Raw genomic sequence first — 18,480 nt, forward strand, 5'->3', positions numbered from 1 at the left:
TGCAGGTGGCTCGGCCAAAGCCGAGCCACCTGCAGGTGGCTCGGCCAAGGCCGAGCCACCTGTGGGTGGCTCGGCCAAGAGCCGAGCCACCCACAGGTGGCTAGGCTCAGAACTGTGCAAATGCACAGTTCTGAGTGCCTATAAATAGGCCAAGGCATTGTTCATTTCAGAGGTTGGATTTTGGGAGGGTCGAAGCTCTGCCGGATTGGAATCTGAGATCTAAAAAAGATTGGAGCTTTAGAAGATTGAAGACTTGGACTTTGAGATTCGGTTCTCGGCGATCATCCACGCCAAACAAGGCAAGTGTTCGAGAGGGACCGGATCTGAGATCTACACGATTTTCCTCCGGATCTAAGCTTGGTTCTTAGATCCCGAGAAGAGTCTCGAATTCGCTTGGTCGATTTCGACACTTGGGCTACTATTTCCTTGGTGAATTAGTACCCCACCCGGCTATTATTTCCTTCGTGAGATAATACCCGTCATATCGTGTAGATCCGACCGGATCGAGATCACGCGGTGGTCCACGGCAAATAACCCCGGCGCAGGCAAAGAACCCACACAAAGCGAGTGACCGCAAAACAGGAGCTCGCGATTCGTTCGGCATAAAAGGAAATAAATTGTAATCTTTCTTTTTTTGTATTTCGATTTTCATTGTAACCGGATCTTATAAAAAGACCGGATCTTTGTAACGCATAAAGTTGTTAACTAAGATGGCAATGATATCAATGAAGAAAGCAACGATTTTTCCCGCGAACAGTTATTGGCTGATATAGCGGGCTGAGTGAGATGTCTCGAGGGCTTGACCTGGAGAATAGGTTGACAAATATCACCTCTTGAGTCAGCCACGAGAGTTGTCGGCCTATGGAGTCGTCCGCAGGAGTGGATCGAGTCATCTGGGCTCTGATCATGTCGGCCTTCATGCGATGAGTCATCCTTGATTGGATGTGGTGGAGATTGAGGTATGATGAGTCATGGAGACTTGTGATACTCACAATGATAAGGATAGACAGCTGTCGTTGTGAAGTTTGAGGTAGAACCGCCTATTAACTTGGCTCTGAGAGTGAGACGACAAGTACTGCTTTTTAATCGACCTCGAGAGTTGTCGGCCGAGAGTCAGCCATAGGTGACACTCGAGTTGTCCGAGTCGTAAAAAGATTTGGTTTGGTGCGGGACACGTGTCGACTTCTTGAGGAAAGTTAACACAAGCTATTTTCTGGCTATAACACTCTCATTTATAGAATAGTATTTCTATAAAGTAGGAAAAAATGTAATTTTTTTATAGAAACACAATTCCTCTCATAATGGACGGAAGACACATGGAAATTTGACAAACAATAAATTTTTATTCCTTTTTATACTCGCGGTTTCTATAAAGTGGTATATTTCCATATTTTTAGTGGGTGTTCTAGTTAACCAAACAAAAGAAAATGAAAAGAAAAAGTCATTTAGAGTTTTTCTTTTATTTTCATTTATAAGAATTTTTAATGGGCTACACTAGAGAGATTTAGAAGGTGTTTGGAATAACTTTTTTTTTTTTAAGCTATGAGTTGTGTTGGCCTTTAGCTTTTGTAAATAAAAAACTTTACTAAACCTACATGACCAAAAAAGTTATTTGCTTAGTTAAATTTAGCTTATTTAAATAAGCTCATAATTTGGTATTAAAAAGTTAGGGGAGTAAAAAAAATTTAGATTTTGCTTAAAAGCTAGCTTGCATAAGGTGCCATCAAATATGCAGATAGAGGTAAGCTAGCTTAAAAGCTACTTTGACCAAAAAAGAAAAATAAAACCATAAAACCCTTCGTAATTTTTTTGTTTGAAATTTTAGAAATATTTGTTAGGTCTCGTGTTATAATGATTTACAATCACCATTATTGATACTAATTGCTTGTCAAGTGATCCTACGCAGAATGTATTTATCAAGCAACATAGTGCCATTTATTGGAGGATGGATGAATTTGCACCATAACGATGATATTTGTGGAGGTGGAGGCAAGTTGATGAAGAAGCCATAAAAAGCTCAAAGATCGAATCACGCGAATACCAAATAAAGAAGAGCTTTTAAGTATATATTCAAGAAGAGCTTCATCAATAAATCTTAGCAAATATCGTCGCTTAAGTATTATACTCAATTGTAAGCGGTATTTGTATTTTTTTACTTCTCACTAGATCATAACGTAGGTAAAAAATAAAGTAGATAACTTTTGAAGCAATTGGGGATCAAGCACACACACTCATATTTTTGACGATTTTTGTAAATCAATAAGTTTTCACAAATTCGAGTTCTCCCAAGTTTTACTATTTTTGAAGTTGACTTAATATTTTAAATCTAATTTAGAAAATCAACATTTCTGGAAAAATTAAATATCTCATATGTCAGTTTTTTGGTTGACTGGTTTTCCAAATCAATCGACTGTCCAATAGCAGGTTTTCAGCACCTACAGAGGCCTCGCGATCAGTCGACTAATACAAGCCAATCAGTCGACCGATACGAGCCCATCAGTCGACCGATACAAGTTCATCGGTCGACCGATAGCGCTGTTTGATTTCTAATCTGCCCAACGGTCGACTGGTCGGTTGACCGATTTCTTCGACTTGTCGATCGATGGCGCCGCCAATTAGTAATGGCTAGTTTGCAGGTTTGCAGTTTTTCTTTTTTTGCGGGATTTGCTTTGGTTTTTGTTTTTCTTTGGATTTAGGCTGTTGTCTTGAGAAACTATAAACACCCCTCAGCTCTCATATATTGTACCAACTAAGAAAACAAAGAGAAAAACTTGAGTTTTGTTTTTTGAGACTTCTAAGCTTACATTTTCATCTTATTCTTAAGTTCTCAAGTTCTTCAAGTTTTCGGTTTTCACTTTCACATCCCACAAACCCCTGAGCTTCAATCGTTTACCTCTTCAAATTGCTATAGGATTGTTGTAAGAGAGAATTTTTCTTCACCTTGTATTGTGTGGTGAGCTAGATCTCGAGGAGATCATTATGTGGAGAGTTCGATCTCAGGGAGATCATTGTGAAGAAGATCCGGCTTCTAAACCGGGTTGTGTAGTGGATTACCATCGGGAGAGGTGGTCGGGGACGTAGGTCGAGAGGACCGAATCTCGTGAACACATCGTCGTCTCACTTGGCTAACTATCTCTAACTCTCTCTTTTAAATTATTGCCTTATTACTATAATTGTGCCTTAAATTGCATTGAATTTTCATTAGTCACACATTATTGTTTGATTATCCTATTCATCCCCCCCTCCCTAGGGAAATTTTAATATTTTCTCTACTTTACCGATTTAGGAATAGCTCTACTACAAAGCCCTCTCGACCCCTCTCGACTCCCGGGTTGAGAGGAGTCCGGATCCTTTACAACCTCAGTTGTAGAGAATATCTACAATTACTTGTGTGAGCTAGTATTATTTGTTCGTCTCGGTAAGTCCCAATAGTGATTTTTTTAACATAATTTAGATAAATAATATAATTTATGGAGTTTATTGAGTAAATATAATTTATTGATAGATTATAAAGTTCCTCTAAGGTTTAGCATCTCCACTTATGGTTTTGAGACTTTATAATAGTTTCTTTTTTAATGGTGGGTTACTTTTGGGGGTGAAAATAGCATGGGGGGGCTTTTAATGCCTACAGATGTGGCGCTTTTTCTCTTTCGGCTGTCGGAAATGGATCCTGAGATGTCGGCGGGTTATTTAAGCCGTTCACCGGAGAGCACGGTAGTCGATCAACTATTTTGCGTCGAGATTCGTGCCTACAACTCAGACAGGAAGAGGGTGGCATCGACTGTCCTGGGCCCACCCTTGATCCATAAATGCGAACTTTTCGGGTTGGGAGACCACAGTATTATATATTGGATTGGGATCCTCTACTCATGCATAGTGATTCCTAATATTTGCTAATGCATCTCCACCCTTCATTGTGTGGACCCCACCTTCCACTTTGTACTCATCCACACAATGAAGGGTGGTGATGCATTAGCAAACATTAGGAATCACTATGCATGAGTAGAGGATCCCAATCCGATTCGGACCTCATTTACAAACGATTGTTTGATGGTTTAACGCGTGCAACTTTTATTGGAGGGGATGGAGTACTACTAATTATAGTATTTTCTTTTGAACTTTAGGACATACTCTTGGTTGGGAGTATGAACTGTATTTTTTGTAACAACCACTTTGTTTTCTAATTTAGCTGGCTGAAATACCTTTGGGGTATTCCATCCTTTTTCTCAAAACTTATTTAGTGACAGCCACAGGGTTTGATGTAGAAAATGTATAGCTGGTTATTATTTAGTAACTTAATCAATAAAACTTTTTAATGCAGAATTTTGAGGATGCTAGAACATTATAGCTGGAGCATAATAAACTGATTCAATAAATTACAGAAAGGGGAGATAATAATGGAACTCACATTTATTTCATTTAAGATTCAAAGCAATGCTGCTTCCAAAGAGCACTCGTCATATTGCTTGTGTACTTTGCAAAGATTAACGACGCGATTTGACCAACGGTACATTTTCAACGAGTAACTGAAGCCATTATTATTTGTATGTATGTATATTTTAAAGACAAGGAGGTGCGGGTGACTTTTTTTTCGTTTTGGCAAAGCGGATCTCCCCATTAGCATTGCTTTTGGGCCTTTGTTTTAAAAGCCCAAACGCTTCAATTCTAAACCCAATACCCAGGAACCCTTTTTTCGACTGATCAACTGGATGACGTTTCACCCTCCTCCATCTTGAATTTGATAACAATTTTTTTTAAAAAAAAACATGTTTATGGGGGGCATCGGGATAATGATTGTTACTAATAAAGATACGGTTTTTCTATAGAGTGCCCATGGACACTCTATAAAAGAGGAGAGAGATAGAGAGAAATGAATGAGGAGGGGGTCCCCTGATTTGCATTGGGATCCTCTTCTCATTCATTTATCTCTATCTCTCTCCTCTCTTATAGAGTGCCCATGGGCACTCTATAGAAAAACCGATAAAGATATTGCTCCAAATTTCATCCATTCCCTAATTAGCAAGTTGAACATTAATGCATTGCAAGCTCTCTGTTTTTTGGTTCGTTAGATTTTTCTGAAGTTGTTGTTGAGGGATGACCAGAAGTTTGTCGACCAGGATTAATTCTGAACGTATGCACCTCCTCCGTCTGCAGAGCTCGGGGGGTCTTGAGATGGTCGAGCCTGTTGTTGTTGATCGATTCGGCTCGAAGCACATTTAATTCTTCCTAGATTGATGCTATTACTTACAATTTACTGGTTGCCGGTGCCATTGTATATTGTGTAGGCGGCCACTTCCTTTGCTAGTTTGAATAGATGTGTCATTGTTTATTTAAGCCTGGACGCTTCAATGATGCCTAGAGCGCATTTGAGAATGCAATCGAGGTGAGCGTTCCGCCTTCAATAATTACACTACATCACACTACTTCGAGGTATGCGCAAAAGCCGAGTATGCAATGGATGCTCTTTAGACTGTTTAGGGATCTGCCAAAGCACGGGTTCTCTGCACGTACAGCTGGTGACCTTTGTAAATGTGGTAGTAGGTTAGCTGAAGCAAAGACTGATCCTAAAGGAATTAAAGGCTCCAAACTCCATAACTGATACAGCAGCGATGAAGTGCTGCTTTAGCTTCGACGAGGATATCAGGTTTACACTTCTGATGCCTTTGCCTACTGTAAAGAGTAAGCAAGTCCAATGGTCGATATGGGTAGAACTCGAGAGACCTGAACTTTTGTTGGGGCGAATGTTCAAGAATGGTGCTGCACTTGATGTACGTAACCGTGTTATGACACTCTAAATCTCTATGTCCTGTAAAGAAAGTAAATTAGAAGATACGTTTTGAGTTAGCAATGGAGATTGAGTAAGCTTATGATGTATAAAACACCATTTTCTATCCACGTACTTTTCAGTATCATTGACAAGCTGTATGAAATATCCATAGATTCTATAATTTTTTCACGATCCATTTTGCAATTTGACCTCTGCTCTGATCTAATCCAGAGAAGATATCATTGATTGCTCATAAACTGTTTTCTATTTCCCATTGTTTGCCCATTAGTGTATGCAACCGTAATTGTGACGCCCTACCAATATTCCACATCGAAAAATCGATAGAGTTTAAGAGGGCCGCAACATTGGGTAGCCAATTTTGACAGTGGATTGAGCCAAACTACGTGTTGCGTCAATAAGAGTTTAATGAAACATACCCAAAGTAAAGTGCATGGATACAAAATCGCAGTTTATGTTATGAGTTCCGAGCAACGATTATCAAATGAGACACGGCTGATACCTTTTGTCGACGTTATTATTAAGCACAATAGTATCAGTTTTCATTCACAACAATTTTTTTTGGGTGCAGATAATTCACAAACAATTAATTACATAACATACGGTACCGCTTTACACACATTGGTCAGAAGCTTTCAACCATTTTACACAACTAATTCGATACTTTTCATCTTCGCCAATCGCTGTTCAATCTCATACGTATGTTTTTTATTTTGATCAGGGAGCCATCTCCTGTGAGCACTCAGGAGGAAACCCCTGCCCAAACCTTTTGGTGTCGGTGCAGTAGTTATAAATCATGTAGTTTTTACGGACCCACCTGAGCTTTTGGGCTCCACCGGCATCCAAAGATTGCGCCCACCAAGTTCCCTTTGATGCTGAGCAAGCACTGCGGCCAGATGACCAGACGCACGCGTCAGCACGAAAGTTTCTGTAGGACGCAACGAAGGGGGCCTGGCTCCAGTCGGTCTTCACCAGTCCTCCACGAGTCGCCCAGTCCTCGGCGTCCCAGAGACTGGAGTAGAGGCGCATCGGCTGGGATTTTGGGTATGGTACTCCTGCGGATGATTCAATGTTGCGGAATTCTCGGATTGGGGTGCCATCCACATAGAAGCTGCATGCGCGTGCGCGTTAGTTATATTAAAGTATCGAATACTAACATGCGGGTGCGCGTTTATATTCTTGCTTTTTTCTTGTAAAAATGAAGCTAACAGGAATGCAATTTAGGAAGTTTGAAGGTGTGATTTAAAACATATTGAAGTCTTAGATGCTAAGGGACCCCAAATAGGGGACATGTGAGGTGTCCTCCCCTGAATGCATGGTGTACTGTTTATGAACAGTGCACCATGCATTCAGGGGAGGACACCTCACCTATCCCGAACACCAGTACGTAGTTTGGAGCGTTATCGCAACGGCTTTTAACCCCAAGTAGGAATATATCAAGCATATTCATGTTTTTTCTTGTAAAAATGAAGCTAACAGGAATGCAATTTAGAAAGTTTGAAGGTGTGATTTAAACCATATTAAAGTCTTAGATGCTAAGGGCCCCAAATAGGGGAAAGGTGAGGTTTCCTCCCATGAATGCATGCTGTATTGTTCATGAACAGTGCATCATGCATTCAGGGGGGCACCTCACCTGTCCCTCTCTTGCTTGGGTCTGGGGTCACTTAAGCAGCATCTATATTGATATATAGGGTTCTGTTTGTCCGACTAACATGATCTGCTGCGGGTTCCAGAGTATGGAGTATGTGTGAAAGTCTGCTCTGGGATCAAACCACAGATAAAACTGCTGCTCTCTATTCCCCTTCCCCTGTGAAAACACGTTGGTGTGGAGTATGTACGGCTCTCCAGTGACGTTCCCCAAAAACTCGAAATCTATCTCATCATGGGTGGGGCCTTGAGATGACAACTGGAAATATTACATACAAAGCAAAACACGCTGTATGAGATTGAAAAACCCCCTGCAAAATCTTAGAAAAAAAACCCATGATGTTATGTTGTGGGGATTTTACGTAATACGTCGTGACTGTGCCAGCTGAATTTCCAAGGACGAGCTTGATATCCATGTCGACCCTTCCATAGAGGTATTCTGCCCGAGACCGGAAGCCCGAGCCCGAACCCCTGTCAAGGCTGAGCTGGAGGAGGTTTCCGTTCAAGAATTTCCCCCTCCCGGCACCCCAAGAGATGTCAATGTCGGTGTTGAAGTCGGCTGAAGCAACGGCGACGACCAAGGCGAGAAAAAGGACTTGGAGAATTTGGCCGTTGGACATAGCCGCAGGTTGAGGGGGAGAAGAGAGAAGAAAGGGTAGGTGTTTGATTTGTGTGAAGGGAGGGAATGAACATTTGGGGGGTTTATATAGAGGGGGGCTAAACTAAGGGAGTAGGGGATGCTTAATATTTCCGGTGGGCAGAAAATATTTGAGGTGTGTCCTTGATGGAAAATCATATAAAGAGAAATGAAAGAAAAAAAAATTCTAAACAAACCCATTTATATTTTTTTTCTAAAACTAGACCCCATTGAGTTACTTTTACAAAAATCGATCTATTTTGTCTTAATCCGGTTTCTAAATAGTCGGGGTTGCCAACCCCGACTATTTAGTGCATAAAATGTTAGAGTCTAGGGTTATAACTGTGGGTTTACAACCTTCTAAATAGTCAATTCGGGGTTGGCAACCCCGACTATTTAGGAACCAGATTAAGATAAAATGAGCATATGTTTGTAAATAAAACTTAAGTGAGTCTATTTTAAAAAGAAAAAAATATGAATGGGTTTATTCAGAAAATTTCTTCTAAATGAAATCTTGCACAGGTTTTGGAGTGGTTGTTGCATTGATGCACTGTAAGCTGTAATGATAGTAATTGGACTTAGAGTGGAATTGGCATCAGTACACTCGTCACCGTCTCCTTCCTTTCCATATGATTTTTGTTTTATTTTCCCATTTTGGTGGGGTCACATTTTGCTGGGCTGGCAAATGACTGTATAGTATCTGTCTCTAGCTCGCCATCTCCCATTTTAATTAATTGGTTGACCCCCTCTTAATTAAGTCCTCCTAATAGGACCAATTAGAAAAATCTCCCGTGCTTCACGTCTCTTCTCCTTTCGCTTTTTTTGCTACACGCCTTTGAGCTGTTTAATTTCCATCTAGAAGTTGTATATAATTTTGTTTGGTGCTCATATCTTTCGAGTGGTCTTTCTCCTTACGGTCCCCTTGATAGCTAGAGTTTGTTTGTTTTCTTTCTTAAGCTTTTTAATTAAAGGTGTTTTTTTCTTAATGGAGCTAGGCCCATCCTTGATCAACTGTGTTTAATTAATCCTTATCTAAAGTGGTAGCATCTACAGCTACATTGATATGATGTAAACTGGCGCTTTGCGTGGTCATTTCTCTATCGGTTAAGTAGGCATTTCGCACTAATATCTCTGTCTCCTGATTATTACCATGGAAAACACCTTTATAATCAATTATAGCAGTTGAAAAAAATGCATGCAAAATTTGAAGGTATTCATGCTCAAACTGAATCAAATGTACGACTTTAACCAATGGAATGTTCCAAAGTTCTTCAAGGAGATTGAATCTAAATCATACTCACTTTAAAAGTATGAGTTGAGGAAAAAAATCTTTCCATAGTCGATCAATATATTACCCTTCACTATTTTGAATATTCCATTTAAATCTTAATATATCCTAATCATAATTAGATCGTATCCTAACCCATATGAACTACCTACAACACAACTATTTAAAAAATTAAGTTTTAATAAACTATAAGAAACAAGTCCATGGTACTAGCTTGTTAAGATAAAAGACTAGCTAACATGTTATAATATATGAAGTATTACAAAATAACTCAAAAAGATTTAAAAATTGTTTCTTATAGTTTATTAAAACTTAATTTTTTACTAATCAAAACAAATTTTAGTAAAAAAAAATAAAACAAAAATACGTAATCATAATTTTTAACCACATGAATTATGCGTGGAAAAAAAACCTAATAAACAATAAAAATACAAGCCCTGCAGTAATTTCTATGCTTCTTTGATGAATAAAGCTTGACATGTCGAAGGGACTGCACGTAATGAGAAATGCAGAAGCACATGCAACTATATATTTATTGTCTGCTACTCAATTAAATTGCTTCGACTCGGACCGCTACAGTTGACCGGTGCCCATCTTTGTAAGAGTTGTTTAATGGAAAAGAGTCCTCTAAAAGGCGCATATAAAATATTATATCAATTCAATCAAAATATTTTATAAATACAATAAACTTTAAAACTGGTTCATACAATTTTGTATCAACATGTAATTATAAGCTTAACTTTGCAAATAAGAGAGAAACTAGTTCCTTTCTAAGCTAGTTCAGAAGTAAACCGTGATAGAGGGTGGATTAAAAAAAAAACTAGCGGAAGGCCAAAATTTAAAACTAAATCAGGATCAAGCTTTTCCCCGTTGACTAATATTATCTCTAGTCTCCTTACGATTAAAATATTGTATCAATATAACCATCTGGCTAGCTTTAAAATCCGTGCTGGACACTTGTCGCAATCTTATTACTTTGCAGGACTCCATCCCCCACCACCACAAGTTGTTCAGGGAACTGTGGAGTGCCCTTTGCCGAGTCAGCCTATAGGATGGAGCTGAGCCTAGGGGATGATTTGGTGCGGAGTCCTAGTCATACTATTGGGCTCCTTCAAGTTTCAGAATTGACAGGTATCTGAGCACGGGCCCACCAAAAGCCCACGCTCGCGCTAAGAGCGGAAGCCAGTAGTTAGCTGGATCCAGCTTCTCGTGGGTTGTCGTTCTCGTCTCCGAGTCTACTGCATGGCTTGGGTTAGTTACGATACTGAGCAAATGATCGGATAGTCTTTTCCTCGTCTTCTTGTGTTATGAATAATTTTGTGACTTTCTGAGGTCCGAGCTATTTCCTTCATCCCCACATCATGCCACGCGTATGCAGCTAAAACGCTATAGTTTTTTTTCCCTCGGTTTTGTTGGCTCTTTCTGTTGATCTTTCCTTAATTTTTGGCCAATGTGCCGTTTTCATGAACTGTTGCTCTGCAGAGAGAGAGAGAGAGAGAGAGAGAGAGAGAGAGAGTGAATGAGACTGAACTGAAGATTTGCTGAAAAAACAATTAATCAAGTATGAGATTGGAAGCTCGTAAAGGTTGGCAAATTTGATAAATCCGGTGTATACAAGCACAACCACTTTCAACATGCCGTTGGGTATCAACTCAAACTCCAGGTCAGTCGTGGGTTTGAAGGCTATGCTCAATCCTAGTAGTTTTCTTAGAGCTCAAGTTAACGTGTTGGGCAAGTCAGGGGTGTCTTTAAATAACGCGTCATATTCTAGGGTTTTAGAGTAAGGAGAATGAGAGAGACAATATTCTTATAATCAGTATTTTTGAGGGTGTAGCTGGGTTCAAGGGTATTGTGAGAGAGAGGTGAAGAATACCGCGAGACCTGCGCGGTCGACCGTCGCGGTCGACCGTCGATGTTTCTGGGCTGGGCTTCAGTTTTTTGACCCGATTCGTTTTGTAAGTTATATATATCCCTAAACCTGATTTGTTAGGGTTAAGCAAGGACGAATTTGAGCAGTCTTTGAGAGAGAATTATTGCTTCCAATTGTGGGAGAGTTGTGAGAGATCAAGAGCTTTGTTTTAGGGTTTGATCTGAGGGATTTGTAATCCTACTTGTATTCTCTGATTTCTAATAGTAAGAACTCCCCCCTCCTTGCCCCGTGGACGTAGGCAACTTGCCGAACCACGTAAATATCTTGTTCTTGTTGTGATTGTGGTTTGCATATTATTTATGGTTTAGTTCGAGTTATTGTTCGTGTTGCCCAAGAAAGCTTCCGCCGCGCACAACAATTGGTATCAGAGCCAGGTTGACAACATGGGAGATGCAAGCACGTCAGGTTCGTCTCTTACAAAGGCGATACAGAGTCTGAGCATCAATAACACAAAGATTGATGTTCCGAAGTTCGACGGCAAGATCAATTTTGGATTGTGGAGGTGTCAGGTGATGGATGCTTTGGATGCACAGAATTTGGAGGAGACTCTTGAGTTAAAAGAGAAACCCGCAGAGTTGGAGGATAAGGTTTGGAGAAAGATGAATAGTAGAGCTTGTGGTGTTATTAGGTCATGCTTGACGCCGGATCTTATTTATGATGTTATGAACGCGACGTCGGCGAAGAAGATGTGGGAAACACTCAATGAGAAATATCTTACGAAGAGCATTGAGAATCGGCTTTACTTGAAGAAGAGATTTTACCAGTTCAAGATAAAGAGGGGAGTTTCCATCAGAGAGCATGTCAACAACTTCACTAAGCTACTTTCAGATATGGCCAATGTTGATATTATAGTTGAGGATGAAGACAAGGCGATGCTACTTCTGTGTTCGTTGCCCGAAGATGATTATGGTACGTTCGTTCTCACTATGATCAATGGAAGAACTACAGTCAGCTACAAGGAGGTGACCTCAGCTTTGGTGAACTATGAGTTGAGGAAGAGTGATAGTGAACCATCCAAAAAGGCATCGGGAGATGCGTTAGCAGTTCGAGGCCGAGATCCAAACCGTCGCCAATTCAACCGCTCAAAATCAAGGAATAGGAGTGCCTATAAGAGTGTTGGTAGAAATCAATATCGGTATTATAAAGAATAAGGACATTGGAAGATTGACTGCCCAAAGTGGAAAGAAAAAAGCCGGGAAGAATAAGGGAAAAATTGCTCAAGCTTCAGAAGTGAATGTTGCAAAAGCTATTGGTGAGCATTTAGATTCAGATTCTTCAGGCTATTCATGCCCTGCATTACCGTCGGTTTGCTATGCGGATTCCACAGAGTGGATGATGGATTCGGGAGCTACATATCACATCTGCCCTAAGAGGGAGTGGTTTTCTAGCTTTGAGGAGCTGGAAAGAGGGGATGTCGTGCTTATGGGTAATGATCACGTATGTCCTATTGATGGTATTGGTTCAGTCCGAATTAGGATGCATGATGGTGTAGTGAGGGAATTGAAGGAAGTGAGGTTTGTGCCACAGTTGACGAAGAACATCATTTCTCTTGGGACTTTGGAGGCAGCAGGATATCGAGTGATCTTAGAGGATGCTACAGTGAAGGTCACGAAGGGTTCTATGGTGGTGATGCGAGGTGTCAGGGAAAACAACCTATACTACTTGAAGGGCAAGACAATTACAGGGGGTCTGGCAGCTTCTATCACTACAGAGGAGGACACTACCACCTTATGGCACATGAGACTTGGACACACAGGTGATAAGTCTTTACAGTCATTGGCAAAACATGGGCTATTGAAAAGTGCTAAGACCTGCAAGATGGAGCTGTGTGAGCATTGTGTACTTGGGAAAAAGACTAGAGTGAAGTTTGGCACCGCTGTTCATAACACCCGAGGTACTTTGGATTATATTCACACAGATGTTTGGGGTCCTTCCAAGAACACATCTCTTGGGGGGGGGGTAACTATTTTGTCACTTTCATTAATGACTATTCCAGGAGAAATTGGGTATACCCGATGAAGCATAAACATCAGGTCCTGGATATTTTTGTAGAGTGGAAGAAGAAAGTAGAGCTGCAGACAGGTAGAAAGGTGAAGACTCTACGTTCAGATAACGGTGGAGAGTACAAGAGTGATCCGTTTCTGCAGTTTTGTCGGGATCATGGCATTAGAAGACACTTCACAGTTCGAGAGACACCGCAACAGAACGGGGTGGCTGAGAGATTGAACCGTACCTTGCTGAAGAAGGTGCGGTGTATGATGACACAGAGTGGATTGCCTAGATCCTTTTGGGCCGAGGCGGTAGTTTATGCGAGCCATCTTGTGAACAGGTTGCCGTGCACTGCGATCGACGGGAAGAATCCTTTGGAGCGCTGGTTTGGTTTGGTGGCTAGTGACTATAAGTCGCTTTGGATATTCGGGTGTCCAGCTTATTATCATGTCAGTGACGGTAAATTAAATCCGAGAGCGAGGAAAGCAGTCTTTGTGGGATTTAGAGATGGAGTCAAAGGCTTTAAGTTATGAGATCCACATGACAAGAAGATAATTATTAGCAGAGATGTCACATTTGATGAGACGTACATGATGAGGCCTCGAGCCCCTCAGCAGGTGGAGGGAGACCATACAGGAGAGATATCGCAGCAGGTGGAGGATGATGTGACTCCACCCACTCCAGAGAGCACTGTATCCATCGAGGCTCCTACAGAGGTGACACTGGGAGGAGATGAGATGACAGCCAGGCAGATACAGGGTACAGTGGATCATGGGACTCATGAACAGGGTCATGTTCAGAGGTCCATTGCAGCAAATAGACCGAGGAGAGAGATTCGTCGGCCAGCTAGGTATAATGATGTCATGGTCGCATATGCATTATCAGTGGAGATCGTTGATGATATGGTTTCAGCCACATTCAGGGAGGCAGAGTCTAGCCCCGATTCGATCAGGTGGAGGGAAGCTATGGAGGAGGAGATGCGGTCTCTTCAGAAGAACGATACTTGGACACTTGCACATCTACCTAAGAGTAAGAAGGCTATAGGTTGTAAGTGGGTATATGCGAAGAAGGAGGGATCTTCTATTGGGGACATAAGGTTCAAAGCCATATTGGTTGCCAAGGGATATGCACAGCTTGAGGGCATTGATTACAATTGGGGACATAAGGTTCAAAGCCATATTGGTTGCCAAGGGATATGCACAGCTTGAGGGCATTGATTACAACAAGGTATTTTCACCCGTTGTGAAGCATTCGTCGATACGGATTTTATTAGCGTTGGTGGCACAGTTGGATTTGGATTTGGTCCAAATGGATGTGAAGACAACCTTTCTACACGATGATTTAGATGAGGAGATCTACATGACACAACCCCAGGGTTTCAAAGCTGCGGGAAAGGAAGATTTGATTTGTAAGCTGAAGAAGTCTCTTTATGGTTTGAAGTAGTCACCAAGACAGTGGTATGAGAGATTCGACGGCTTTATGATTGGCCGAGGGTACACAAGGAGCCCATATGACCCATGTGTTTATATGCACAAGCTACATGATGGGGAGCACATATATTTGCTTTTATATGTTGACGATATGCTTATTTCTTCCAGGAATTCTTCGGCTATTCGAAAGTTGAAAGATGAGCTGTCATCCGAGTTTGAGATAAAGGATCTTGGAGAGACAAAGAAGATATTGGGTATGGAGATCGAGAGAGACAGAGTAAAAGGGAGTTTGAAGCTTACACAGAAGAGCTACTTGCAGAAGATGTTGAAGAAATTCAGCTTTGATGGCAATGCAAAAGCAGTTAGCACACTATTGGCTCCCCACTTCAAGCTTTCAGCATTGATGTCACCTGTTTCAGTTGATGCCAGTGCAGTAGGTAGCTTGATGTATGTGATGGTGTGTACGAGGCCAGATTTGTCACAGGCCGTGAGCATGGTATCGAGATACATGCACGACCCCAGGAAGGGTCATTGGGAGGCCGTGAAGTGGATTCTACGGTATGTTCGAGGCACCATGGATGTTGGTTTAGTATTCCAGAAGGATGAGAATGATGGGCAGGATTGTATTGGATATGTGGATTCAGATTATGCTGGAGATCTTGACAAACGTCGGTCTACTTCAGGTTGTGCTTTTACATTGGCAGGTGCACCTGTATGTTGGCGTTGCACGCTTCAGTCCACAGTGGCTCTCTCTACTATAGAGGCAGAATATATGACAGTTACTAAAGCTATTAAGGAGGCTTTTATGGTTGTGTGGATTATTGGAGGACTTGGAGATCGCTCAGGAGACTATTCGGGTATATTGTGATAGCATGTCGACTATCTATTTGGTGAAGAACCAGGTTTATCACGCGCGCACGAAGCACATCGACGTCAGATTCCACTTTGTACGTGACGTTTTGGATGATGAAGACGTCATATTAGAGAAGGTCCACACGAATGATAACCCTGCAGATATATTGACCAAAGTTATTTCAGGAGTGAAATTTGGTCATTGTTTGAAGCTTTTGAACATCCTTCAGTGCTGAGGCCTTTGGAGGCCATTTGGGTAAACTACGTTCAGCTTGATTCCTTGGGCAAGAGGATACGTAGGCAGTCTATCAGATGCAGCCGGTTTAATCAGTTCAGATGGGGGGAGATCGCGTTTCAGCTCTAGATTGGTTCCCTGACTTGTTGAGGGACTATTGGATGATTTGGTGTCGGCTCAGTTTTGGTGGAAACATTCGCCGAGGTGGAGAATTGAAGAATTATAGGAAATCAGCAAAGGAATTAGCAGGAAGAAGAAGCCAGACAGATTAGCGATCGACCGCCGCGGTCGGCCGCGAACGTGCACTTCGGAGATGAAGGCGGTCGACCGCCGCGGTCGACCGTGGATGACTGTAATGGATTTTCTCTCGGGTTTTGGGGTTCGGTCGCCCGCCGCGGTCGACCGCGAGACCTGCGCGGTCGACCGTCGTGGTCGACCGTCGATGTTTCTGGGCTGGGCTTCAGTTTTTTGACCCGATTCGTTTTGTAAGTTATATATATCCCTAAACCTGATTTGTTAGGGTTAAGTAAGGACGAATTTGAGCAGTCTTTGAGAGAGAATTGTTGCATCCAATTGTGGAGAGTTGTGAGAGATCAAGAGCTTTGTTTTAGGGTTTGATCTGAGAGATTTGTAATCCTACTTGTATTCTCTGATTTCTAATAGTAAGAACTCCCCCCTCCTTGCCCCGTGGACGTAGGCAACTTGCCGAACCACGTAAATATTTTGTTCTTGCTGTGATTGTGGTTTGCATATTGTTTGTGGTTTAGTTCAAGTTATTGTTCGTGTTGCCCAAGAAAGCTTCCGCCGGGCACAACAAGAGGGTTTGACAGTCTTTGTTCGTGTAAAATATTATAATTTGGAGGTGATAGTGGATTGATTTTGATCCCGCGATTTTTCATTGTTGAGGATTTTCCACGTTAAATCTCATGCGATTCTATTTGTTTTTTTTTGTTGTTGTGATTTTTAGGGTTTTTGCGAGATCTAAAAATCCCAGCACATGCATTGCTACTTTTAGGACTTGTTTGGATATAGGAAAATTGGGTAGAAAGGAAGATAAAAGAACATGTTCCTCCCGTTTGAAAAGTTTTTAAGAACGGAAGTGTTTCAGCCCATTCCCCTTAATTATCCTACCCCTACCCATATTAAGGTAGAGAGAATTCTCTTAACTTGCGTTCTCTTCTCTTCCTTGTTAATTTACCCCTACCCCCAATAAGATTCCAGCACGCCCTTAAGCCCATGAATGAATAATGATTGATTGATTGTGGGGTTCCATGTCATTCTCTTGAATGGACAAGACAGAGAAATTGAAGAGAAAGGGAGATGAATAGAGATTCTTCAGCACATTATTTCAGTCATTAAAGCATTGATAACGATAGTGCATCTTGGAGAAGATGGACGCCGTCCAAATGCTTCTTCTTCTCACTGATTGGAGGAGCTCCTAGGCTTCGAGGCAGCTGTCCACTAGACAAGCACATCCAATGTGAAAATGAGAAGAAAACAAAAAAATCTCATCGATCGGTGGTTGGGCGAAGCGATCGCATCTTCGTACGTGCATCTCGATCATTAAAACCCAAGCCCGGACCCGGGCCCGGGTGGTCCGGGCCGCCCGGGAAACCGGGCCCGGGCCTGAGCGGGCCGGACACCGGGCCGGCCCGGTTTGTTTTTTTTATAATTTTTTTTTAAAAATTTTAACAAAACCATAAATCATAAATTATTATAAAAAATGTCATAAATTTAATTAATAACTTGAAATGAAATGACATAAATTACAAGTACAAAAAATGATAAAAATAACTTCTTTATTAATAATCGGTAAATCCTTTACAAGTATAAATTTATTTCGAAATTCGTCGCATCACAATAGATGAGTACATCCCAACTAGGTTGGCACCTACTCACCCATATCACTATCATTTGCAACTTTTTTCGAAATAATTTAATTCAAATTTAAAGCTAAGAAATAAAAATTACAATTTTATGAATATTATCTAATCATTATATCTATCTGCTAGTCCCAACTCTTCAAATTTATCTTCAATCATAGCAATCCGTTCGATGCCTTGTGTTCGCTTCTCGTATCTCCACCAATCCTGTAAGCACATCACCGCTTGTACAGTATACGGATCTAAGCATGTCCTGTGGTCGTCGATCAAACGTCCTGCTGTGCTGAAAGCGGATTCCGAGGCTACAGTCGAAACCTGCACTGATAGTAAGTCACGAACCATGGTGGAAAGTATAGGATATGAAACTGATCCATATACTTTCCACCATTGCAAAATATCTAAAGCATTTCCTTGACATCTAACTAAAGAAGCAGAAAAATATTCATCTATTTCAGAAACATCTAATCCTGATGAAGTTCCAGATCCACCAGTTAGTTCAGCTACCATTGCATACCTATCAAAACTTACACTTTTACCTCGACCTGTGCTCGAAGCTGAAGGTGCCGAAGCTGAAGACTGTTGTGTAGCTACACCATATCTAGCTGCATACTCATCATATAAGGTTTGAAAATAATTTCTAATAGCTAAATAATGAGTAGTAGCAGTAAGGGTGGATCCATCATCTAAGTCTATAATCTGTCCACCATACAATGATTGTAACAAACTTCGAAGGCCAATTTCCTTCAAGCATGGATCAATAAGAACACCAATACCAAAAATATGAGGAATAGGCCTAAAATACTT

The 18,480-nt window shown here is 41.3% G+C and overlaps 1 protein-coding gene across 1 annotated transcript; it reads right to left on the bottom strand.

Annotated features, from left to right (window-relative positions):
• On the bottom strand, positions 6,282–8,118 carry LOC109841353 (probable xyloglucan endotransglucosylase/hydrolase protein 23). Its single transcript, XM_020410291.1, has 3 exons — positions 7,795–8,118; positions 7,498–7,691; positions 6,282–6,896 (listed from the first exon to the last, which is right to left on the bottom strand). The coding sequence occupies exons 1-3, from the start codon at positions 8,050–8,052 to the stop codon at positions 6,503–6,505; spliced, it is 846 nt and encodes a 281-aa protein (XP_020265880.1). The 5' UTR covers positions 8,053–8,118; the 3' UTR covers positions 6,282–6,502.

This window comes from Asparagus officinalis, chromosome 5 (genome assembly GCF_001876935.1).
Source record: "Asparagus officinalis chromosome 5, Aspof.V1, whole genome shotgun sequence".
NCBI classification, from domain to species: domain Eukaryota; kingdom Viridiplantae; phylum Streptophyta; class Magnoliopsida; order Asparagales; family Asparagaceae; genus Asparagus; species Asparagus officinalis.

Coding starts and splice junctions, on each gene's coding strand:
- LOC109841353 (XM_020410291.1), bottom strand. CDS start 8,052: ATGTCCAACGGCCAAATTCTCCAAGTCCTTTTTCTCGCCTTGGTCGTC. Junction 7,692..7,794: donor GCACAGTCACGACGTATTAC/GTAAAATCCCCA, acceptor TAATATTTCCAG/TTGTCATCTCAAGGCCCCAC. Junction 6,897..7,497: donor TGGAACCCGCAGCAGATCAT/GTTAGTCGGACA, acceptor ACGCGCATGCAG/CTTCTATGTGGATGGCACCC.